The 26,742-nt window shown below is 43.3% G+C and overlaps 1 protein-coding gene across 2 annotated transcripts in view; it reads right to left on the reverse strand.

Annotated features, from left to right (window-relative positions):
* Positions 1 to 8,659: 8,659 nt before the first annotated feature.
* The window catches only part of EP300 (E1A binding protein p300), a 63,705-nt gene continuing 45,622 nt past the window's right edge, over positions 8,660 to 26,742 (reverse strand). For both annotated transcript variants that reach the window (XM_055807681.1, XM_055807680.1), the window contains 11 exons: positions 24,380 to 24,436; positions 22,865 to 22,942; positions 21,722 to 21,789; positions 20,121 to 20,271; positions 19,644 to 19,790; positions 19,098 to 19,211; positions 17,172 to 17,337; positions 16,337 to 16,501; positions 14,131 to 14,292; positions 13,400 to 13,681; positions 8,660 to 12,057 (listed from right to left, as the gene is read on the reverse strand). In XM_055807681.1, the coding sequence (XP_055663656.1) occupies positions 9,829 to 12,057; positions 13,400 to 13,681; positions 14,131 to 14,292; positions 16,337 to 16,501; positions 17,172 to 17,337; positions 19,098 to 19,211; positions 19,644 to 19,790; positions 20,121 to 20,271; positions 21,722 to 21,789; positions 22,865 to 22,942; positions 24,380 to 24,436 (3,619 nt within the window). In that variant the 3' untranslated portion in view covers positions 8,660 to 9,828. The remainder of the gene's footprint in view (positions 12,058 to 13,399; positions 13,682 to 14,130; positions 14,293 to 16,336; positions 16,502 to 17,171; positions 17,338 to 19,097; positions 19,212 to 19,643; positions 19,791 to 20,120; positions 20,272 to 21,721; positions 21,790 to 22,864; positions 22,943 to 24,379; positions 24,437 to 26,742) is intronic.

A 26,742-nucleotide genomic window follows, 5' to 3' on the forward strand; every position in this document is an offset into this window, starting at 1 on the left:
ATTTTGTTCAACAGATTTCTCATTTCAGCTTTCCCAATCATTAATTTGTACCATGGGCTATGTAACTCACAAGTTTGGAAGAACTTTTCTGCTCCCTACATCTGTGCAGACTCCAAACAGAGACAAATACCACCTTCATTTATATCAGCAGGGTTTACCCCAAAAACCTCCGACCCAACTGTCAGCCCTCCCACAGCTCATCTCCAGACAGCCATGACAATGCATGTCTGCATTTCCAGTACACAACCATTTTCTATTTAAGAATACACCATAGGCAAAGGTAACACCACACAGTCACACAGCAACTCATTTGCAGTGAGCAGTACTAGAGGTCAAAGGAGATGGTAGGAAGGAACTCTACAAACAAAAGAAAGCTATTGAACCACTCATCCACAGGGGAAGCAGATCCATATTTCATATGAGCTATATGTGTATTAAACAGTTTTAGCATACCAGAATATACCATTTGTTGCCTTGGAATGCCCCAGAACAGCTATGAACTTTTGTAATCAGAAAATGGCTGAGTTTAACAGGGAGGGGAAATGCATTAGTCTCACTCTCTTGCACCCCCACCCACCCATGCCCCAGCATTAACACATTAAAAACCTCTGTAAGGCTATATAGGTGCCTGACAAATACCACAAGTACCAGAGAGCAGCCTAGAAGCCTCTGTCATGGCAGAGCAATGCACGATCCAAGGAAGAATCTTTAAAGGCTTTAAAACAAAGCACTTGTTTTATGGCACAGCTGATCATCACAGGGTGGATGTAGAGACCACATTCCTGAATTTCCCTTCAAAACAGACACAAGAGAACAAGCGTGCCATAGGTACCCACTCTGAATCACTGGGGAGCCATTTATATTCAGCTTCACTTCCCCTCCCCACCCCACCCAGCATCCATCCCACCCTCACCACCCCAGTCATTTTGAGAAGAGGCATCTCTGGGCTGGCAGCTTTGGGGCCCCTGTTCTACACCAATGTCACCATCTGCAGACCACTGCCAGAAAGGCAGCGATGAAGTCCTGCTGCCTGAGCATGATCCTGCAGGACATTCATATCGGTCTCGTCTGCTGCTTTAATCACGGTCTTCCACCTTGTACAGAGAGTTGAAGCTGCAGGGTTGCTCCTAGTGACTCTAGATGAGCACAAGTGAGTTAGCTCATCTTGTCTTGCAGGTTGCAGAACCTGGGCTGGGCAGCATGTGCTGCAGGTTTCAGTGGCAACACTAAGCAAGGACAGAGACTTGTCTTGCCTGTGGGTTTGCATGACGCAGCGTAGACCACAGACTGGAAGCTGTTTGGGATACCAACTTAAAAAGCAAGTCCTGATCTTTGGCTGGACAGAGATATAATCTCCACTGCAGCTGTGATCAAAGCAAATGAAATTCCTCACTTCAGCACAGTACTGATCTAGCGCCACAGTGGGTAGCTAGTGCCTCTGTGATGACCTGTTGTCAGCTCTCCTTCCCCCAGAAGAACCTTTCAGATCTTCTTACAACAGAAAAGAAAATGTGCTGCTCCGTGAAACAAGCAGGCTGCATGAGTTGAGTAGGGATGGGCATCCTTTTCCTCCCCCACACCCCCTCACAAGCCCCTATAATACCTTTTCAGGTAAGACACAGCACATGATCCACAGTCTTGGGAGACAAACAGCATGGGTTACAGTAGGCGGACTAAAATACCTACCCCAAGGGTTTTCTTTAGAGAAACTTGAAGTTACTGACCTGCTGCCAGAAAAGCAGAACACACTTGCACAGGAAGAACACAGGATTCCCTGACCACTGCTGTTGCTCTCGCTGCTATCTCAAGAAAGCACAGGAAAAGCTGAAAGGACCTTCAGCTTAGGGAGCTGGGATTGCTACGAGCAGAAAATGGGGCCCTAGCTTCCAGTGCTGTGTTTGCAGACCCCACTCCTGCCCCACAGCCTGTACAGGCCACAGGTTGACTCTGTGCCCACTACCCCTGGCAGTAGTGCAGAGGGCTGGGCCCTGACTTACCAGTGTCATTTCCCAGCCAAAATTTAACATCCAAGCCCTGCCTTGCAGCTCCTTTCTGTATCAGCCCAGGGATGCCCCACCTCTGAGCCCTTGCTTCATCAGCCCCAGGGTTGCAGGCTGCTGTGACTTCCTCCACAGGGTATGTAGCTGTACCTGCATTCTTTCCCCACTTTAGAGAGGCTACAGCAATGGTGTGGGGCAACAAAGACAACAAAAAGCAAAAGTGAAGAAGGAAACAAACCTAAGTGAAGGACTCCTCACTTTTGTGGGCAGCGGAAGCTATGCCCTTCCAGCCAGAGGAGCAGGGTTGGCAAAGAGCTTTTTTCTTGTGATACCACCATCACTGCCTTCCAATTCCTGCTGTTGCCCTGGGGCCCACAGTGAACAGGGAGAAGCAAAGGACCCACTGACAGAGCTTGTGATTGCATCCCACATCGCTCTGCGCTCCCAAGATATGCCAGAGCCTGCCACCACCCAGCACACCTGGGGAAAACAACAGTCTGAGCCGTGCCAACCTCACCAGGAGCTATGAAGGGCTTCAGAGATGGTGCCAATAGCAATTCCTCCACCTTCCCTAAATCCACAACACTCCCTACAACAGGGAGTGTAGATAGGAGCTGTGGCTGATTGCCCATCACCCACAGCACCAGTTACAGAACAGGTTTCCCTTTCAAACACCCACTATGTGCAGGATCCCTGCTGGGGAGTTACAGCCAAGCTCCTGTTCTAAGGCAACTCAAGCAAATCATCAGCTCTCCATTTTTCTAAAGGAAGTGCCAGATCGAAGGCAGGCAGGCAAGTGCCAATGCATACAACACGCCTGCAAGGCTGACGGAGCAGCTGAGTGGCTTTTCAACCACGATGCAGGCACAGATGCTGCTGAAACCGCTGCAGATGGAGCCCATTGTGCTCTCACACTTTCAGGGGCTGGGCTAGGCTCTGTCTCTGGCTGGCATCTACAGCACGTGATCTGTTTTGACAAGCCAAGGGAGGAAATGGCTCCTTGTGCAAAATGACAGTTACCCAAGGGTTGTGTTGTACCCAGACAGCTGCTAAGAGGGTTTGTAAAAACAAACATTCCCCAGCCAGGGCAGCATATGGCTGTTCTTCAAAGAAAAGCTCATTTTAAGGGTAGGAGGCCTCTTCACACACTTGAGCAGAACCAGTCATTAGGAGCAGATTCTTCTGACTGCTGCTGTTTTTCAACACAGGACCTACCCCAGATTCTTCAGAGAGGCTGGGCCAGAGTCCTTGAGTTTGGTTGGAGCTGGGAGCAGCACAGTCAAGGACATGGTGTCTGTAAAAAGACCCTCTTGGAAACAGGAGATGGAGCTTCTTGCAGAGGAACTAAATGTGTATCAAACACTGGAAGCAGCACTGGAAAAGGAAGCAGAAGCTGGAATGGCTGTCACTGTCGGCTCATGTACCTCCCAAGAGAGCAGCTAACAGACACAGGGGTTTGCAAAGTGGGGGTGCGCAGAGGGGGTCGGGGTCCCTGTGCTCAGGAATGATGGTGATGTGCCAAGTGGCGTGGTCTCCCACAGACACTGGAACAGCTCTCCCTTTAATGTCAGAGCCTCCACCCAGGCTGAGCTCTCCTGTGGGAGGGTATGGCATTGTGAGTCTTGTGCTGCAGGGAGTGTTTGAGGCTTTCTGCTTTGGCTGAGGCTGTGGCAGAACAGGATCTTCTTGGAGACCCTAAAGTTTTGAGGGCCCGAACCCCCATCCGTACTGAAGGTGGAGCCTGTGCTCCATTGGGTTGGAAATCAGCGACACTCATGATGATGAAGGCTGGAAGCTTGTGACTTGTGGCACCAGGAGGACATCTGCTCTGCCTGCTCATTTACAGGACAAGAGAGTCAGTTCAGTGCCCTCACAGCAGATGTGAGGCTGGGAGCTGTGTCCAGTGAAACATCTGAACTGCCTGAGCCCGAGCCATGCAGCAGCAGCACGGGGAACTGGTGGGTGCTGGTAGCGAGAGACTCCCTGCTGCAGGGGTTGGAGACCACCTTCTACCAACCTGCCTAAGGAGATGTGCTGCTTGCTGGGTTCTTGGATCTGGGATGTTATGGAGAGGCTGCCAAGGCTTGTCCAGCCCTCACACCATTACCTCCCTGCTGCTGCTTTTCCATGTGGGCATTGATGATGCTGCCAGGGGAGACCCAGAGCGTATCAAGTATGACTTCTTGGCTGTAGATGAGTAGCTATGAGTATGGGGAACTCATATGAGTACGAGGGGGAATGGATGCAGCCTGCAGGTCAACAACTGGTTGTGCAGTTGTTGTCAATAGGGATTCAGCTTTTATGACCATGAGACCCTCTTCAAGGATCAAGGACTGCTATGATGACATGGGACCCACCTGACCAAGGGAACAAACACCATCTTTGCTAAGTGGATAAAAGCTGCCCAACCTGTGGTGAAGAACTTTAAAGTAGGGACAACAGGTGAGGGACAGAAGAACTGACGACTGAGTGAGGAAGTGATGGACTAGCTTGGCAAGCAAGGGTTGCAGTGTGATGCGGACAGGAGAAAAGCTGATACATGGCAGATGAGGGCCCAGCCCACATGTATGCATGAAAACAAGGATGTGCTGGGAGGACAGCATCCTAGGGACAGCTCTTGTAACTCTTCTGGGAAATCACCACATCTGGGTGCTTCCCTTAATTTCTTCGCTTTCAGCAACCCCAGCTCCCTGATGCCAGCGGGAATGTCTGGAGCAAGGGAGACACTCTCAGTGAAGCAGAATCAGGTTAGAGAACACTTAAACAAACTAGACATGGTCAGGGTCCATGGGACTTGACAGTTGCACACCCAGTGCTGAGGGAGCTGGCTGATGTTGTTGCAAGACTACTCTATTACTTTTAAAAGATCACAGTGACAGGGGGAAATTCCTGAGGAGTGGAAGAATGAGACTCCTGTCTTAAAGGAGGAGAACCCGAGGAACTACAGGCCAGTCATTCTCACATTAATCCTTGGGAAGGTGACAGAGTAAATCTTCCTAGAAACCATTTCCAAACACACTAAGGGCAAGGTGTAGTCACCATGGATTTATGAAGGGGAAATCACACTTAAGCAACCCAACAGCCTCATGTGACAAGACAAATGGCTTGGTGAATGACAGAACAGTGAAAGTTGTTTCTCTTGAATTTACTTATGGCTTTTGACACTCTCTGACAACTTCCTCACAAAGTTGAGGAAGTTTGGGCTAGGTAACCAGAGAGCAAAGTGGATGGAAATGTTGGGATCACTGGCACAAAGTCCAGTGGAGACAAGTCTCTAGTGACATACTCCAGGAGCTGGTACTGGGGACAATACTGTTTCACATCACCTCCGTTAGTGACCTGAATGATGGGGCAGAGTACATCCTCAGGAAGTTCACAGATGGTACAAACCTGAGAGGAGCGGCTGATACACCCAAGGGTTGTATGGCCATCTGGACAGACCTCAACAGGCTAAAGGAATGGGCTGACAGGAACTTTGTGAAATTCAACAAAGGGAAACGTAAAGTCTTGCACCTGAGAGGAACAACCCCACGCACTAGGACATGCTGGAAGGCAGCTTAGCAGAACAGAGCCTGGGCTCCTGGTGGCAAGTTGAACAGTATGCCAACAATGTGCCCCTGTGGCAAAGGTAGCCAACAGCCTCCTCAGATGTATTAGGAAGAGTATTGCCAGCAGGTGGAGGAAGGCGATCCCTCCCCTCAGCACTGGTGAGACACATCTGGAATGCTGTGTTCAGGTCTGGGCTCCCCAGTACAAGAAAGACATAGACATACCAGACAGAGTCCAGCAAAGAGTCACAAAAATGACGATGGAACTGGAGCATCTATATGAGAAGAAGTGAGACCTGGGCCTGTTGCAGCCTGGACAAGGGGATCTTATCCATGTGTATAGATACCTGGCAGGAAGGAGGTACACAAAGCGGCTGTGGCACCTCTGTCCTGGAGGTACTCATCTGGACAGGGCCCCACGCAAACTGCTTTGAGCAGGCAGGTGGACTAGATGATCTTGAGAGGCACCTGCCCACCTCAGCCTTCTATGCTTCTGTAATAACTAGTGACTGTATCTATGATGCTAGAATTAAAAAAAAAAACCCAAAAACAAACAGCAGTATAGACACAGTCACAGGATGATACTGCAGGCCCAGGGCTAAAAGCAATTCACCAGCGGCCAAGTCAAAGTAACCAGGAGCTGGGTAAACCCATTTTTAGGAGTAACAAACAAGTATGCAACATACGTACAAAATTCCATAAACTGTAAATTTGTACATAACATGGAACAATGAACCAGGAAACAGCAAGGTGTTCCATTTTTCACAGCTGACCCCAAGACTGAGGGAGAAACCATAAATAAATACTCTTCCCTGTGACAGACTCGCTGTAAGCTCTCCCCGCCTACAACTTCAGTCACTGACCCTAGGACTCAAGGGGGCAGTGGTAGGGGTAGACAGAAAAGTCCACATCACTGAACTGTGTATTATTTGACTATAAGCATTAGTGTCACTGTAACCAGACGATACATCTGATTGGATTACGAAAATTTCAGCTGTGAATTCTTTTTGCTGGTCCAGGAGTCTAACAAATCGGTGGGAAGTGAAACAACCTACTCTGGTTGGCAAGAACACATGGTAGCACTACAGATGACATCCTAATTTTGTGCTGAAGTCCTAGGACTGCCCCAGTCAGCCTTAGTATTTCCCCAGCTGGTGGGTTCTGGTTCTCCAGATGAATTAGGAAAAGCAGAGGCTGAGAGATGCAGGGGAAAGAAACCCCATGCAGATTCAAGACCATTTATCATCTGCTCCACCTCAATAAAATGTTTGAACTTGGCTCCAAGACAGCATCTGCGAAGAGGGACAGAGCAGCTGTGCTGTCACACAAAACGTTTCATGGCATCATTAAGCAAGATGCTATATTGGCATTCAAAGTTGGAAGAGCTGTTGGAAGAGCCCTCTGAATCAAAGCTACTCTGGAAGGTCTCAAGGCTTCCCCACTTCAGCATGGGTCAGATGCTCCCATGCAATCTTGAAACAAATTCAAAACACATGTTGTGTGCTAACAGACACAGCAATGAAAACTGTTTTCTAAGCTGGGATACACAAGAAGCCCAAGTCTGATAGGTGGGCAAACTTTACACTTCACCAGCCAGGTGGTCAGAATGAACTTCATTTATACTCCATCCTAAGAATACCCCCTTGGCTGAAAGCAGAACTACGCTTTGCTTAAGGGGCGGGGTAAGGAAGAGGAAAGTTTGCCATGATTGGCATGAAGAACACAAATCTAAACCATCCTAGGCTGCTGCCCTGGCATTCAACACATGTTTTTTTGTTTTCTGCTCTCCTTCTGAGCAGGTCTACAGCAGTCTCTCCTAAAGCAGACAAGGCAGTTGCAGGCTTGGTGCAGAGCTGGCCTGCACCATGCAGGGGCGATCAGTATGAGGATTACTCAAGGGAGAATACCAAGGGACAGGGCTGCTTTCCTTCAGCAAGATGGTGTAAAGTTCCTGGGAGGCTTAAAGGCTTGCTACCACGCCCCGCCCCCCCCCCCCCCCCTTTTTTTTTTTTAATACAAGATTCATTGTCCTGCCTGTGTTTATACCCAAATACCAAGCGTTTCGCTGTCCCATTTCCTAACAACCTCTAACATCCGTTCACATTGCAGTGCACCGTTACTTCTGTTGGGCACTTGGCTGAGGCACCCATCCATTCAGGTTCCCCCTCCACCTTCCACCACTGGTTTCCCGAGGGCAGCTTGCTCACCTTGGCTGTCTGGGATTTGTGGATATGCTGACAGAACTTAGCTGGTGTTATGCAGATGTTGTGCTCTGGTCACATCTGGGTCTTTCAGGTGTGTAATGCCCTGGTGCCAGTTATTCCCTAGGCAGCCAGCACCGTATATACATGCACAGAATAAGGCTGTAACTTGGGAAGCCCTCAATGGACTGGCCGCACATGTGGTACCAAGCCAGCACAAAACACGCAACACATTCTTACACGATGGGATTAACTCCATGTGCACGCAGCTACAGGCAGCACACAACTGGGTTTACTACACATGTGCTCCACAGCTGAAGCATTCCTGTTCAGGAAATCCCCCAAATAAATATACTATACAGTAACTGACCACACATCCCCTTCGTCTGGCAGATCACCAGATTCAACACAGGGTGATGGGGCACCCACACACCCCCTCTGCGCAGTGTCTAGGGGACATCTGCACAAGCTTACCTTGTGCTCACGCTTCCGTGCCAAAAGCTGTACAATATATTCCAAGTGAAATAGGATCTTTTAATATCACATATCCAAACAATAGTTCTCATTTCAAAATGCAAAATAGGTCCTTTGAAGATCAGCTGCTCCCAGAGTGCATCAGCAGAGTGGGGTACAGCTGACTGGCACAACTGTTGAGGTCAGACCTCATTTCTTTGGTAAGATACATGCCGGGAACAAACGCGAATGCAGAGCTGTACCAAAAGTGTCCATGTAGAAGAGTAATTATTACTCCACATCCCTTATTAGAGATTTGCGTTTTAAAACAGTCATATACATTAAATAGCTCTCCATCTAACTAGCAAACATTTGAAGTAGCATGTATTCTGCCACTCCCACCATTTTAAGAACAAGCAACGTATGTGGGAGAGAAGGGAAACATTAAAAAACAGGCTGTCTGTCTCACACAGTTTATTTAACAATAGGTAATAAGAAATCAATTTTTAACAGTCTATACAGTGATCGAAAGTTCATATTTATAAGTAATCAACTTTAATTGCATGATTTACAACATTTGAGGGTTTTTTGCTTTCTATTTTCAAGTTTTACAGAAAGTGGAAGAGGGTGGGAAAGGGGCATGGGAGAGAGAAAGCAAGCATAAAGAGGAAACCCCAGGGACTTTTTCTCAGGTTAAAATCATCCCGTTGGAATTGTTTCTTACCCTCTTTTTTATGTTTTTTCATTTGTTAGATGTAAAAATAACAAAAAAAATTCTTTCAAGAAAACAGAAACCACAATATATATACTACAACCATTTGGCAGCTGCCCCTGTGTATTTGCAAAAATGTTGTCTTCTCTCTACATGTACAAATTATTTTAATACTTGAAGTTTTTTTAAGCTCAGACTCTTGTATAGAAAATTCTTGGAGGACAAAAGTAGACTTCAGGAGGGGACCGAGTTATTTAATATTTTTACATTTTTCAAAGAATTGACATATTTCCACCAAAGAGGAAAAGATCGGTATTTATTTTTATATATATATATTTATATATGTAATGTATTTTTAAAGCAACATTAACCCCTTTTGTCCTCCGGTTTTAGGAAAAGGTTCTCCTGTGGTTTTTTTGTTTGTTTGGTTTTTTTTGTTGGTTTTTTTTTTTTTGCAGTGACATGAAGAAAAACCAGAATAGGGAAAATGTTTACCATCTGCCTCAGTAAATAATAACTATCAATATTACATATTTTCATTAATTTAAAAAAAAAAATAAACCTATTGGAGGCATGAGTAGGGCATCCTTTGGTGAACAGCCAAAAGACCACTCTTTTCCTCCCACCTCCCCAAGCACACAAGAAAAAAAAACCAAGAAAAAGGACTGGTTGTGATTCCAGCCATAACAAAAATATATTCTTTGTACTCTACTGTCCCTCAGGTTCATTGTTGGTTTGTTTTTAAAACCACAAACTACTGCTGCAGAGTTCAGATGTGTTCCAGGGAAAAATGTTGTTTTAGCTAAGAAAGATTCAAAAAAATTTGTCTTCAGTACAAAAAGTCTTGAGAAAATAAGTTTTTTTCTTTTCTTTTTTTTTTATTTTTTTTTTGCTCCCAAAATGCTACAACGTGTCTAGTGTATGTCTAGTGTACTCTGTGAAAGGTTTGAATTCAAGTCTGAGTTCTCAGAGCTGAGCCCCAGTTCCGTGGCGCTTGTACCATGGAGGCCTGCCATGCCAGGATTGCTAGCAAGCTGGGAAAGCATTGCACTCTGGTCCGGGCTGGCAAAGTGCCCTTGATCCATGGGGTTAGCCTGGGCGGCTACCAGTCCTGGATGTGGGGAGCTGGTCTGCGGGGAGACGTGGTGCGGAGAAGGCTGAGGTTGCATCCGAGGGGACGGGCTGGAATGGGGGGGCTGGGACTGGGGCCGCGGTGAGGGTACAGGCTGCGGAGATCGCACTTGATTGGTGAGCGATGAAGGGAGCTGCTGGCCCTGTAGGTGCGGGGACTGGGCCTGATTGGGGAGCATGTGCTGCTGGGGGCTCATAGGGTTGGGCTGAGCTGGGGACCCCATCTGCTGCTGAAGTAGCCTCTGCTGGAAAGCCTGCTGCAAACTGGCTCCTGTCTCTGCACTCATCGCCTGTGGAAGCTGGCTTATTTGTCCCATGTTTCCTTGCTGCATCTGCTGCATGTGATGCTGCATTCGCTGCTGCTGCTGCTGGGGATACCCGACGCCCTGGGGCTGCTGAAACTGGTTGTGGTTGGCCATCCCCGCCCCCAGTGCTGGTCCTGCTCCCTGCTGCTGCTGCTGCTGCTGGTGGCGCTGCTGTTCAATCATCTGGTGTCGCCTCATCAGGAGGTCTCGGAACTGGGGAGCCATCCCCGAGTGATTCATATTCATCTGCTGCGTCTGAGGATTCATCCCAGCCATGGCCTGCTGCGGCTGCTGCTGCGGCTGCTGCTGTGGCATGCTGGGCCTCTGCACTCCTGCTTGCATGGGGTTCATGTTCTGCATGGCTGGGCTGGGATGCACCCCTCCCTGCTGCCCTTGCATGGCCTGCTGTGGCTGGAGACCTGGCTGACCCTGAGGGATGCCAGGCTGACCCGTCATGCCCTGGGGGTTCTGGGACCCCGCGTACTTGGCAGCCCGCTGCTTGATGAAAGCGGCCAGCAGCTGAGGATTGGAGTGAAGGATGTTAAGCACCTGTTGCTGCTGCATGGGTGAGCTGGGAGACCTGAGAGTCCGCAGCAGGTTTTGTAAGGCTGCCTGGGGCAGAGGTGGTTGCTTGGGCTGAGCAGCACCAGGTACCTGACCCATCCCTGGCTGAGGTGCCATATTCATCGGCTGACCTGGCTGGGCTACTGACATCATGGATGGCCTCTGCATTCCCGGCTGCAGCTGAGCTTGGGGTAAGCCCCCCTGCACCCACGGTGGCTGCTGCTGGATTCCTGCTGGCCCCATTCCTTGATCTATATGACCACCAGGACCTCTGCCGATTTGTGGAGGGTTCATTCCCATAGGTGGCATCTGGGGCATCTGGTGCTGAATCGGCCTTTGGAAGATCTGAACCTGTGCCATCTGACGCTGGGTCTCTGCTGCCCGCTGGATCTGCATGGCCATTTCCACTGCTGCTGGAGGAGGACCCTGAACCGGTGGTTGAGGTGGCTGGGGTGGTGTTGGAGGAGTCACCTGGCCACCTGCCTTGCCTTGGGACACAGCGCTGGGGGGCTGAGTTCTCGGCATGGTGTAGGGTGGCATACTGTTGGGAGGTGCAGGTTGAGGCTGCGAGGCAGGCTGGGGTGGAGGCTGGGGTTGCGGGGTTTGTGGTGTTGGGGGCTGCTGGCCTGTTGGAGTTGTTGGAGTGGCTGGTGTGGGCGAGGGCAATCCTTGCTGCTGGCCCACCACACCAGTCCGCTGCATACTTGCCATCCTCCTTCGGAGCATCTGCGCCTGTTGCAGGCGGTGCTGAAGCTGTTGTTGACGGAGCTTGTGTTTAATGTTGAGGCAGAAGGGCACGGGGCACTTGTTCTCCTGGCAGTGCTTTGCATGGTAGCAGCAGAGCGCAATGAGTTGCTTGCAGATGGGGCACCCTCCGTTGGTTTTGCGTTTGCAGCCTTTGGTGTGTTGGACAACCCGTTTCATCTTCTGACAGGATGGCAGTGAGCAGTTGGCATTACGACACTGGCAGGCATGGACCAGAGACTGGATACAGCGCTGAATGCTCAGGCGGCGGGAATCACCGGGGCTCTGAGTGGTTGCAGTCTGCTGGTTGTTGCTCTCATCGTCTAGACCAAGGCCTAATTTTTCCATCTTGTGGTCATGGTTTTTAGTGTTATAGCAGGTGATGCACAGGTCATAATCCTGGAAGGACAACAAAGAAAAAGTTATCAGTGTTCCTGAAACTCCATAAAACAAATAAATAACGTCATGCCACCTCAACAAATTACTCCCAGTCTGTTCCAGGCAAATTGTTGCTCCAGGAAAAAAGTCAATCTTTCATGCCATGTTGAGGTACTAGAGGAGGAATAAGTCCAATTTCTAGACAGGGAAAGCATGTAGGTGTAAGCGTGTCTGAAATCTACACAAATATATATAGCTTGAAAAACAAGTTTGCTCTGAGCTAATAAATCACACGTTATTCAGCTGGGCCAGAAAAATCCCTTTCGTTCCCAATAGCAAAGGAGGCAAAAAATAAAAGGCAAAGAACAAACAGCTGCCCATCTGCTGCTGCTTCAAAAGAAGGGAGCAAGAGTGGCAGGAGGGGTACCAATTTTCAAAGAAGGCAGTCGAACAAAAGCTGCATTTTTACTTTTTAGGTGAATTAAACTGCAGAGTGTGCCGACAGAAGATTAGAACAGCATTTACATTCTGTGAAAGCAGCAGCACACTAATTTGGGCTCAATAATTGATCTTTAGGAAAAAGATCCAAGTCCTCAGGATTCATTAATCCATTGGAAATCTAGAATTTATTTTCTGGTATATATGAAGAAATGGGAGCATCAAATTTTAAACACAGCTTTTCAGAACTGAATCTGAGACAATCAATTACTTCCAGCAGGCTAAAAAATTACATTACAAGTCAGACTCAAGATTAGTCCAGCTTCTGGAGGGCACAGCATTGACCCAGACCACTGGACTCAATCTTCACACACACTGCTATTGCAAACACTTCTGAAGACAACTGCAGGATTCTACAGAGAGACAACGTGGCAGTGGAAGAGTCACCCACACACAGGAATCTGCCTTCTACCATAGCAAAACCTCTATTCAGTAAACCAATGGAGAGCCCTATTTACAGAAATATTGCAGCACAACACTTCTGACTCTGAAAGAAGAAAGGATGCATTGCTCTTCAGGAAAAAAAAAAAAAAAAAAAAAAATCAGCTGATCCTACCATTACAGCTCAAGCACTTGCTACAGTTCCCAACTGCTTAAGCAGCAGCACCTTAAATGAACTACAGAAAATATAATTCTAATTCAGCTCTCCACAGCTTGAAAGCAGAAGACAAAACTCACACCAAGCAGCAAATTAGTAGAATCCCTTGTTAAGGAAAACACTTCCTCTGCTTCCTTTCTGAACTGCCAGAGAATAAGCTGTACAGATCTTTCTCCATCAGTTAATACTAAGAAATCAGTTAAGGTAAAGAGCACACTGAGCACAAAGTTTTGGGGACACAAGCAGGGAAAACTTCACCAAGCATACCTCACAAACAGTGCAGTGCCATCTGGTCTCCACGTGATGCTTGCACTCATTGCAGGTGTAAACAAAGCGGTCTTGGCTCTGGGTATGCAGTTCCACCAACATGCACATGGTTGACCACTGAGCCCTTCGTAGTGAGGAGAACTCCAGGTGCTTGTCTCTAGCAAGTGTTAGGAAAGCATCACGTCCATCCATCAGGTCACATGGAATGAGCGGGTCAGGCTCAACGATGGGGGGCAGGGAGTTGGCTGCAGGGCCAGCAATGAGACGGATGACAAAGAAGACCTGAAAAGTAGAAAGACTTAATAAGCCAGCACTTATCAAGATGTTTTAGTTGCCAAACTTCACTACACAGAACATACAGTTTGAGGATCAACTAACACTTGAGTGGTGTTCCACCAAGGTGGTGTGCTTTTAAGGACTGGGAAATTTCAAATGTCTGGGTGCCCTGCAGGTTCACCTTCTTTGGCAGCATTAGGTAACAAACACCAGACTGAACAGTAACAGTAAAGCTGTTGCGACAGCCTAGACTGTTCAGAAGTTGTGTATGAGCACAGTTGTACTTATCCCCACTGCCCCTGCAGCAAAGAGCACCCAGACTTACTTGCACTTGTCTGGGATGCTGCTTAATTCTCTAGCCAAACCTGTTTAATTTACAGGGTACGACCCCGATGTATCAAAGCTTCATATGCCTCTCAAGTAAAATACATATTTTTCATTCTATCCACTCTTACCTCCTTGTGCTTCTCCATAGTGGCATACAGCTTTTGGGAGAGGTCATTGGACACATTGGGCATGCCAGGCTTTTTCTTATTGCCACGACTCAAGCTGCTCTTGTTCTTACTTGTCTTCTTATTGTTCTTCTTTTTGGCATTTTTGCTGTCTCCCTTGCTCACCTATTAATTTTAAAGGCATTTTATGTCAGGTATCTAAGACATACCACATCAGAATTTCATTACTTTCACATCTTCTACAACTGCAGGACAAAACACGCTTCACAATAATTCACTATGAAGACACTTACCAGAGCCCCCTGAAACATGAAATTAATTCCATTAGAATCACTCCAGAAGATATCAGTATCAGCAATACATAGTTCTAAAAATATTAAAAGCATAAACGCTCAGGAGACGCAAGGGAAACATTATTTACGTAAGCCTGTTTGTCTGCTACAGTCGAACACTGAAGAACCTCTTGGATAATCACAAAAGATGGCTTCTCAATGCAATTCAAAACTAAAAATAACTGAAAAGTAGAACTGATATTGCACTAACCAGAGGTAAGAAAGACTTAATCCACCTTGATTTAGTTTGTTACAGCTCTGTGACACATTTGTTTTTATTTTTTAGACTGCATTAAACTGATTTTTCTATGAAGCTGTTTTTCTGAGTTCAAAAGGCATCAGCAGTGCAATTTCTAGTATGCACCTTCCTCCTGTCATATCCTGCAACAGTTGAACAGAAGGGTCAGCTTAATTTCAATCCAAATCAATTAGCAATGAATGATTTATTCCTCTGTGCATCTCAGAGGGCCCTCAAAACACTACAGCGTATGATGATCAAGGATCAAAGCCATTCTTACCTAAATAAGCATTCTCCCTAAGCTTAAAATAACTTTGTCAGGATGAAGCTTCCAGTGAACATGACTATCACTTCTTTTGAGAGTACAGTTTATTATTGCCCCAGTTTCAAGAAGTGAAGCATGGGGACAATAAAGAGTTAAAAGTATTTTTAATAATAAAGGTTAAACAGTAATATGCTGGAAGCTTCCCCCACCACAGGATTTTGGGGCCCAACTTCTGTGAAGTGTTGAACCTCAGAGACAGAGCTAGGTGATTCCTCATGACTGGTTTCTAGTACATTAGAGATGGGAACTTGCAGATAGGCCAAGTGGAAAATAAATGTTTAAAAAATATCTTCCTAAGCAAGAAGTTAGTTAAGTTGCCCAATTCCCAGGTTACTCTTGCACTTCGTTTATTCAAGGTCCTTGAAAGGAGGTATCGCAAATTGCAGCACAGGAGAACGACAAATTCCAGTATTAATGTTAAACCTAACTTTTTTGATCTAAAGGTCTTTTAGGAAAAAAATTAATTCTAAACACCAACAAAAATCTGTTATGTAATACAGTGACAAAGCAGCAGCATTTGAACAGAGTTAACTAGCAAGTACTACCACGTGATCAAAACTACCAACCTTATCCTAGGTTCACCACCTCTTGCATAAAAGCCCAGAAGATCCAAGGATAGGCAGATGCATAAATTCCACATCTGTTCATTTTCAAATTTATTGTTGAATTAAGAGGCATGCCTTTTTTTTTGTTGTTGTTCTTTGGGGAATGTGAAAGCAGAGCTGTTGCACCGTCTCAAAAAAAATTGCACAAAATACCAGGCAAGAAATTTCTGTAGTTTAAGTAGTGCAACAACAGTTCAGCAGTAATTTGTGCTTCAAATTATGCCTTAAAGATTTCCACTAAGAAAACCTACATAAACTACTAAATCATAGTGCTCTGTTACTTTCTCAGAACATTCTGCTAAGACTGCTGCTATAACACCTAAGTTAGAAAAGAGCCACTATTCAAAAGCTAAAGCTTAAGGAAAAAGCTTCAAAACTTCCAAGTCATAGGCTGAGGTTGCAGCATGAACATTGGTAACAACTGGATTTTAGCAGCAAGGTATTCAACTAGCAGCTATTTCAATCTAATTAACTCTGGTAATTAGTTCGCTTTATAGCCTTAAGAACAGCCACTGCTCAGATGAACATAGCTTAGTGGTATTTTAACAGATGTCAATTATAAAATGTAAAATCGAAAAACTATGAGAGTGAAACTAGAAAAAGGTGAAAACGCCCGTTAAGCAAAGTGCCTAGATCCCCCATTTTTTTAATTAGCTATATGTAGTCACAACTTTTACATTACATCATGAAAGAGTGGAAGCATTCTTACATCCGTGCTTTCATTACTAGTGTTTTCTTCTCTCTTTCGTTCTTCTTCCTCTTGCTCTAGTTCTTTAATGCTCTCCTCTAGAACGTTCGGCCAGAAATCCCCTTCGAAGTAAGGTAGCTCTTTTGCACTTGTTAGACGATCTTCTGTCGCCTGCTTAAATATATCCTGAAAAAGGAGCAAAACATTTGGTTACCACTATTACAAGTCACATAAATAAAGGCAGCCTTTTCAGTAAGTGATGAAAAAAGGCACCAGCAGATCAAAGGAGAGCTTAATATTTCAATTCATTTCATGAGAGCACATTTTATAAAGTGCAAGTTTAACACTGCATCAGTTACAGACAGTTAGTCACATCACTTCAAATATTCCCACTCTGAAGAAGTACATCATTACCATGTGCTAGACTTCAATCTGCATACTTACCAAATGGGACAATATAATCACTATACTGTCGACATTTGGTAAAGTCCTAATAATTCCAAAAATTTTACATACTTCTAAGTGCATCAGCAGCCTAATCCTGCAATTTTATTTATCACTTGAAGATTAAAGATTCCATACATTTTCTTTGTATTAATGAAATGTGATTTGCTCTCCCTCACAGTATTCCTCAAGAATGTAGTTTCTTCTAAGGAATAATTTCAAACCTCTTGCTGGAATGATTTCAGAAGCTACATGCTTTGAAGAGAGTATATTTTAAGTCTGAACTTTAGTGCTCGGTTAGCTTAACACTAATACAGTAAACTCCAAGAAGCAAGCACAATGTGTAAGGCAAGGAAGAAAGCAAGACAAGACTGGTCAACACCCCCAACCCCCAAACACATACTTAACAAACCTTGTAATCATGGACAATGCGCTCCGACACAGACTTGTCCAGCATCTTTTTGTACCACTCTTGCAGTCGCTTGGGTTTGGGTATCTTTTGGTCAGGAGGATGGCAGTGGAAGATGTAGTCATCTCCTTCACTCGGTGGGCATGCCCAGATATGTCCAGTAGTATACCTAGCATCGTTAAGACACAAAAAAAACCACCCAAAAAGGTACATTCGGGCTCTGACGATTAACCCTAGAGCCTGACCTCCTCTCTGCCACGAGATGGAGCCACCACAAAATTGGCTGGTGTTACCACATGGACAATAATTACAGCTCTCCAGGATTTTAATTCTAGTGTTCATTTGGCTTCATTCATGCGATAGCATTACCATCTTTTTACTATTTTTTTTAAAACTCAGCACTATATGTGGAATAGTGTATATGAAGTGTGCACGTTTTCCAGTCTAGATAAAAATCAAAGCCTGATACAGACCTGCACTTGCCACCTCCCAATTAACTAAGAGAAAGATGAAGGCTAGGTATTTCACTAGTAAAAGCCAGCTTTCTTTTTTCTTGAGACAATGCAGTCATTTGCTATCTAGCAATGTTTTAAAAACAGACTTAAACACACAATTCACTCTTCTACTGTAAATCCTCTGGTTTTTAACTTTGAGGATCAGTTTTAAAAGGTTTCACAATTCTCTCTGTGATTAAATAGTCACCGTCAACCTATGCTTTTGGGTGTATAATCTAAATACTATGAAGACAGATGACACCCAAACAGTAGCAGCTGCAGAGAATATAATACCATAAAGATCACTTCTTCATCCTCAGTTCTTCTCTATTAGTTTTTGAAAAGAACTCCAGTAGGAGGAATAATCAGATCTCAAGCTAAATAACCCTCCTCGCTGTGTTGAGAAACAGCTCTGCAGAACCCTACCCAAACCCTAGGAACTGCAGCCAGTTATTCCTTCTGCCTGAGAAGGGAGAGATGATGCTGCATGACCAATATTATTTTCCCAAAACAAGAACCTGATGTTACCCATTAGCAGCACAGGAAATGGCATTAAGTAAAACTAAGGCCTAAGTTCTATGCAGGAATTATACAGACTCACAGGTTAGAAAATGCACAATAAAAAAAAGGAGAAAGAAGCCTTAACATATGCCTTTGAAGTATTAAGGAACATGCCATCTCACTGAGGTACTGAAGATAGTACCACCCACCTCCATTCTGACTCCCCTAATTTTTCTCATGCAACTACTCTAAATATAGTACCTAATAATTTCTTTATGATTAACTGTCAAGCTACATCAGATACCTCTGACAACAGATTGTTTACTTCACTGCCTTTTCCACTTCAGTAATCATGGTCTTTTAACTTCCACCCTTCTCATTTCTCCAGCTGTACTGTGTTGTCTTTTGTGCTATCCCAAGTATACTCTCTTCTTTCTCTAACTTTTGAGTTTCTCACAATTTTAACTACTCGTTCTAGAAGGGATTTCTTAGTGGCCTTATGCAGCTATTACAGAGTTAATCAGTACAGACAGAATACACGTACCTTTCTCCTTAGAAACTTGGGTAAGAACTTACTCACAAGCCCAAAGTAATGACCTGATTAAAGCAGTGGCATTACACAAGGACTGCGCTATCAACAAGGCCAGCAAGATTTTATGGTCCAGCTAAAAAGGCTCACTTTTTCTACTTAGGCTCAAGTAAGTTTTATGTAAGTTTGAAAACCTAAAAATACCCGAACCATAAGCCTCTCCTGAGAAGCCTGCAATCCTTTTTCGTCTTTTTCTCCTTTTCAACCATACACAGTTGTTGCCAAGTTATTCTTTACCAGCTGATATTTAGGCATGATATTCTGCACAATAGGATGTGGTAATTTCATTTACAGTAAGAACTACCTAGCACAAATGCTGCACAGAAGAAAACAAAGAATACTTACCCTAGTTTCTTGACATATTCTAGATATCCAATTAGTATTTCATGATAGACAGCAGTCCTCAAGCATTTAGGGCGAAAGAAATGAACACTGTCAAGGTAAGATATATACACTCGCCTAAAAAAAAAAAACAAACAAACAAGGCATGAAGAGAAGCACAGATTTAAAAGTAGTTCTAAAAGTTTATTAATGTTATTTTAGACACTTGAATCATCCAATACAACAGCAACCTTCAAAACCTGATACTAACTTACCTCTGGAAACTCACAGCTTTCTCTTGATATCCTAGCCTCATGTCTCTAAAATTATCCAATGCCTTCCTTGAGAATGCTGACAACCGATCCTTAAGGCAACGCTGTCTGCCAGCCAGCATCCCCAGTAAGAAGCAACTCTAACTGACATATTCCCTATAGAAGCACTTTTGTTTCTAGAAGCTAACACCACTGTCTTCACATATGCAACACTGAAGGTCTGTATAGGACCTTCAGAAAGTTCACCTGAGACAGTACCAAAATAAAGTACAATAAAAACTTTCATGCAGCTCCTCACCTTTGATTGGGTGGAGGACAGTCTGAGCCATACTCCTGTACATGCATCCCAAAGAAGCACAAGTCTACACCATCAATTTCCTCAAAGGCAAAAAGCGCTTTTGTTCGATAAGGGAAAGACTCAGCCATCTCTCCGTTGTCTACAAACCTGCGAATTACAGTGGATAAAGAGGAACACCAAATATTCACATATTAGAGAATACATGTCAGTAGGTAAAGGCAACAATGACAAGGGCTACTGGAAGCGTAATTTTAGTGCAATTTAAAAAATATGCTTACAGACTACCCAAAATACAAGGTATTTACTTTTTACTACGAAAAAGATGACACTTACCACAGCTAATTAATATGCTGCTGCAACATGATGCCAAGAACTGATCAGTGGTGAGGTTTTGCATATAACTGTCTATTTTTTTCAAAATAGTAGCACATAAGTAAATTCAAATAGCTTCCACCTCCTCCACTGGAAAGAACATACCTTGCTTTCATTCCTGGCTTTACTTCAACAGTTTTGTCAGATGCATGTACCACCCTAACTGTAACCTCTCCTGCCTCAGGGTGATTCTGTCGTCTTAGGAAATCATTGACTCTATTCTCCAAGAAGGTACCAAGTCTTGTAGCTGGTAACCCTGCAGGAGAAAAATACAGCTCTAAATATATACAAAATTGAACTGTTCAAGTGTGATTTCTCTATTCAGATATTAACTGAAAAATGACTCAATGCATGCGGTGTATTATCATAAATTAGAGCTTTATCTTTAAACACATAATACTTCTAGATAGGGTGAGCTGCTCTCTACCTGCAGGCACATTTATGCTTTATATATTACTTAAATGAAGAAAGAATCTGTATTTCAACCCAATTTCTATCTGTCTTGAGAGTCAATCACAATTAAGGCTCCTCCTGAATAGAAGCTATTAATTACTTAACCTGTATTACAAAACACTGCTCTCAGACATAGCTTCAAGAGCAGACACTGCATTTGGAAACATATTCTATCAAGCCACACTAGCCAAGTTAGCCTCTCCACTTACCAAAAGAATGTATTTCAATAATGGAAAGAACAACTAAATACAACTGCATCTAAGTGGTGTAGTTAGAAGCTTTTAATTTTCAAACAGTCTTCATACAAAAGAAGTACAAGCATTTAGCTGACAAAAACCTAAAGCTGAAAGCGAGCGTAAGATTTCTGCTGTAACAGGGCCTGTCTCTCTGCTGTCTGTTCCTTCTGGTAGAGTTGCAGATCTGCCAATCAGCTTCTCATTTTTCCAATTAGACACCTTTCAGTAAAGCATCTCTATACAATGTTACGTATGCGATACATACAGGTTGCTAGAAATAAAAAATGATAAAAACTGTGAGAGAACCCTTGCATTCTTCCTGTATTCTTGGTGAATCTAGGGAGTTTTGATTTTGGAGATTGTGGAAGAAAAGACTCAGATGTTAAAACCATTCATTGAATGGTTTGCTGAATCTTGATGCTACTGGTTGGCCAGGGATTTTTACTTTTATTTTAAGCAGAAGTGTAAATACTCACTATTTGTAAGAAGTACACCAACCTAAGAAGCTTCTGAAAGACTTATTTTGACTACAGAACAGATGGACAATGACTGCACAAATTTCCTCCTACACTGCCTTCAAATCAGCTGCCTTGATCAAAAGGAAATGTCTATAGAGAGTTTTGTCACCATGTGATGCAACCTTTATCTCCATCAAAGCTTTTAAGACCAGCAATAGCCATGGTGAATTGAAAATGTTATCATAAATTTAAGTTAGACTGCAGGCATACAGAAACTACTTCCCAACGCTATTAATACTGCAACTGAGATAAAAGGATGTGTATCTTGCATTAGCAGTGCTCTAAAACAGGACATTAACTCTCTACAACAGACTATTAACCTATGACAACACCTGTGAATGCAAACATTCTGAACATCACAGAACTTATGTTCAGACCTGACCAAAAGTATCCTCTAACTCAAAAAACCTGAAATAAAATTACAACAAGCATAAAAGCCATCTCTTTCCCATTCTTAACAATCATTTAAGATTTGTTGGTGCAAGCGTCAGAATCTTACTTTTAGCAGAGAATTTATTCTCTTTCCTGGTGCGTCCTGTTTTCTTTAGGCAGCCATCACAGACAAAGCTGAAGCAAAAATAGGAGAAAGTGAAAAACCACACTACGTGAGACTATAAAATTCCTTAGCATCTTACCATTACAAGCAAAACCTTTCACCAGATCTTATCTGGTCTGGAGAATATCTTAACTGAAATTTGAAATAAAAAGACAGCACAAAGCACGGTGCCAGCAGAAACAGCCCAACTGTTTCAGAGCTGTAGAGGAGAATCTAAGCTGCAGAGCATGCATCTCCTGTCAGTCACTCATGTCATCACCTGTAAGCCCAGGAAACAGGGTTTCCACTGGCAGGTCTAACAATATTGGCTTAAAGTATTCTTGGAACAAACAGTCTCAAACTGCTGTCTCTAATGAAGGGTAGATACTGCAACACAAAGCAAAAGGCTGATTTATTTTTTTTTCTCTGCTAAATGCTGAAGTACACTGCAGCATGAAATGACAGGCAAATTCTCCTTCAGTTACAGGATGTCTACCATCTTCTGTAGCAATACACATAGGGCAACAGAATGGAAAAATTCATAGCTTTCTTGTCAAGAAAGGGAACATTAAAGCTCTTAGAGAGCTTTATCTACATATAATTTATCAGCCTTTTTAAAAAGCTTTTAAAGCAATCAGAAGAAAACCCAGTATGCTGATCAAGAGCCATGAGTATCTAAAGAAGACTAGGTTGTTTTTCAGATTTAATCTGATCACTGAAGTAAAAAAAGTTAATTCAGAAGTTAAATTCTTTAATGGTTACAAATTTTTTTGGAAGACTACAAAGCAATGGGATTTGTACAGAAAATAGATCAGTATGAAGTTGTTACCAGAATTAAAACCATCTTTTCATGAAGTACTAGTATCTTTAAACATAAAAGGCCCTCCTCCACGCTAGAAACATTTAAGATTAGAAACAACTTCACACACACACCACAGTAAGATATGTCTAAATTTGATGTTACCCTATAGATTCTGTAATATTTTCAGGTGCAAATGCAACTTCTTCCATTAGATACTCTTAAATATAACCAATATAAGGAAGTTTATATGCTAACTCCAGTAAATCTATCATACGCTTTCTACTTAAGAAGGAGAAATTCCTCACCCAGAAGGCCAGATTATTTCATTGTGAAGAACACAGATCTGGTGCATTTTTCTTCCACACTCTATACATTCAACAAATCTGTAGAAAGAAAAAATGGGGAAAGGGAAGCAAGGTTAGTAGTATCATTCCTTGCTTGTATATTCTGTGATATTTTATTAGAGGAGCTGTAGCATTTTGGCTCTTGAGCCTATTTTACCATAGAGGACACATCTGTGCTGAGAAGAGCCTCCAGAACTAATTAAGAATCTGTCGGCTCAAGTCAGGTAGCCTATGCATGGACACATTACCATTTGCTTGCCTTACTGCGATCCATTTACTTTTTAAAAGAGGAGCCCTTTAAGGATAAAATCTGTAAACTGCTTGTTGCTATAATGAAGAGAGGAAAATGGATTCAAAGGTGTCAGAAGAAAAGAACCAGGACAAATAGCTGGCTGGCTGTTGCCCCACTATGCTTGAAGCCTGGGGTACATTGACAATATACTGCAGGGAGGAGGGAAGAAAACAGAAACAATATCAAAGTCATTTTCAGAAGACTAGCAGAGATTTAAGGACAACTGAGGTAAGTAACATGGTCTGCTTCACAGATGTTGGTGAATATAATTCTCTGAAATACTTAAGGTTGCTTCACGTATCATGACAATCTGACTCCTTTTGAGCATGTCTATTTATAAGAGTCTGGAGACTTTGAATGAATAGCTGTCATTTATGTAGAGCATATAGTATTATACTGTAACTTAGAGCCTAATGCTAGAGTACAAGTCTATCTTCATTATAACAAAGGGAAAGAAAAGTCATGAATCAAGTTACTATTCTCTCCTTCCCACAGCCCTTGTAAAACAGAAGAACTGGCTGACCCTTATGCCCTCAGAAGAATGGTGTGGGAAGAAAGAGTATGTATCCTTTTTGCTCATTCATTTGAGAATGAATATAAAGTCTGCCGAGTAGCAGTATAGGTATATAATGTAGGACCATGTAAAGTGGCTTCAGAAAGACCCTCAGGAATATAAAGAAAAGCAGCTGAGTCATCATCATCATAACTTTACTGAACACCTACAGTTCTGCTTCCAGTGCAGTGTAGAACCACCAGCTGATTCAAATTTAACAACTTTTCCTTCTACTACAGCTGCCTGTAAAATATGACAACTAGAAAAGCCAACAGCACCAAAAAAAAGCTACTGCCAAATAACTCTGTTCTGAGACTTGAGTGCTTGCCACAAGAGGGTTTCAAAGCAGAGTTACCTGTATCCATCCTTCTGTTGAACCCACATTCAAAACAATCAAATGCAATAATTTTGGTCCATACATACTGCGTTACATATTTCCCAAGTACAACTGTGGTGGTTTGGGTTCTTGGCACAGAATGTCAGATAAGCTGCCTACTGAGCAGGCCCTGCCGGCTAACAGTGCTACATGAAAAACATTGAAAAATAAAGCTAACGGGGAATGAATAACGTGTCTATTACAAAATAATAATAACGAAATTAGGATCATTCAAAGCATGACAGTATTACTTACAGTTCAGGGTCCAGTGTGTCATTTTTCCTTTTTGAAAACTGTTCTTTGTTTATCGTGCTATGGAGAAACAGGCAATAAAACTCAGTTTTAACATAAGACAACATACATTCATGCCATACCATACATATCCACAGACCAAGACAAAATTCGCAAGCGGATTTTTTTTGAACACTCACTGCCACTACAAGGAAAGGAGTTGCATTTCACAAAGTGACAGGCAACTAAAATATATGCCACCCTTGACTCTGCCTATGGAAAAGATACTTTTCTATGGGACAACAGCTTGTGGAGAACACACTGCTCCCTTACTCAGTCTCACTACAGGATATATGGTAAAACTTGCTGACATTCAAGTTTTGGACCAGTCTGACCAGCATTTCATAGTGAAAGGACTATTTGATACGCACTTCTGATATTCTGAAGGCAGAAAATTCCAATTATCTTTGATTACTGAGAAAGGTAGGTTATCTTATTTCAGATTCCCCTAGCCCTCCTCCTAGATTAACTTCAGAGGGTAAATTTCAGCTTCCAAACCCTGCAAATCCCAGCCCAGCTCTTACTCTACACTATCTTTACCTTCCCTACAGCATTTGCAAGGCTAGAAATTCCATCTTTCTGACAGTCCCATGTATCTTTTTTATCAATCTGGTTCGAAACAGTCCAGAACAATCATACAAGAATACCCAGATCTGAGAATTTACCCTGAAGAGGGTGTTGTATAATGTAAGATCAGTACGTGTGTCTCTGAGAAGCAATGACAGACACTTGATCCAACTTGCATGAGGTGTATTAACCTTCCCATCCTTTTATTTCAGTATTTATTTTGAAAAGTGCCACCTGCAGAATATTTCAAGCTCCTTATCAGATTGAGGGAAGTTCTATCTCCCAATTATGTCAAACTTTATTATAATATAGCGCATAGAACTAAACAAGACCTGACATATATATTCCTAGTCTTTTTTGCTTTTGTTCATTTTAACTACAGGTTGTGGGAAGAGAGGAACGGAGCAGGCTCTCTATGCCCCAGTAGAATGATTTCTTAAGAGAAAGCCTGTAAGCAGGTGAGAGAACATTCAAAAGTGTATCTGCTCCTCATGCACAGCCTGTAGCCTCTATTTTCACTACACCCAACCAAGATTTTACACCAGCTATGGAAAAAACAAAACAAAACACCAGGAGCTGGAATTACTTTCTTACTATTGCTCCTGTTCAAAGAGCTTTTGATTCTTTTAATTGTTTAAAAAACCCCTAATTGTATCCAGCATCTGTGTTTCAAATCTCATGTAAAAATCAAACACACTATGCTACCTTCTACTCTGACTCAAAGGCCTGTGGCAAACCATTCCAACTGGTGTATGAGAAAGCCTGTATTCTCTCAGCAGCTCAACAGAAATTTATTTATACACAGATTACATGTATCTAGATACTTCTCTCCTATGTACTTTATATCCCATTAAGTTATTAATTATATATTAACAAAACTGGACAACGCTGATTAAACTTCGGTCTTTGCTTCTACTAGAGTAGTAATTCATACCATCCACAGGGACATGGCCCATTGTACTGACCAGTGCACAAACATTATTTCTTCCATTTCCCTTCCTGAAAGGCATAGGTACTCTTCCATCTTCCCAAGCCCTAATGGATTCTTTCACTACTTTTCTAGATACGTTCATCAGCGCAACCAGGATTTGGTAACGTGATGCCGAAGACAACTTCTGTTTTCAGCACAAGTTAACGTAGCCTGTCCAATAATCAACTTCCACAACTCTCCCCCTAGCTTCAGACTTTAAGTTCCTCCCTTGCATCTATCCACAATGTTCCTGCAAGGCCCTCCCCTAAAAACCTTTCTTCAACAGCTCAAACAGTAACTGCTTGCCCCATATTTGACCCTCAAGGGGGGTTGCTTAGTCTCCCAAAATTCTGTTTCAAGATTATTTTTGGGGGGGAGGTGCAAGGAGGGTACAGCAGAATGAAAGACTGTCCTAAGAGTTTGCCACCAGCATGGAAAAGGCAACTAAATGCACGCATAGCCTTTTACTGTGATCTCCTCAACAAGTGCACAGCATTTCTCAAAAGCAGATTGGCACTCCAACAGTAAAATATTTGTATGGCAAAAGGAGGTTGCTTGCTTCCGATTTGGATGAAAAAACAATCTGAAGTTGAATGCAAGTTTTATAGCATAGCCAACAGAAAGGTACATTTGACTATTTCAAACTATACCTGTCACCTACTTGCCTGCAGGCAGGGTTATTTTTCTGTAGTAGAGTACTTTCACACTTTTTTCAGAAAAAAAGTGATTCTCTTCTTTCCCCTCTACTGGTATAATTGCAGTTTTAAGCACCAAGTCCTTATTTTTCAGT

Source organism: Falco peregrinus, chromosome 6 (assembly GCF_023634155.1).
Source record: "Falco peregrinus isolate bFalPer1 chromosome 6, bFalPer1.pri, whole genome shotgun sequence".
NCBI classification, from domain to species: domain Eukaryota; kingdom Metazoa; phylum Chordata; class Aves; order Falconiformes; family Falconidae; genus Falco; species Falco peregrinus.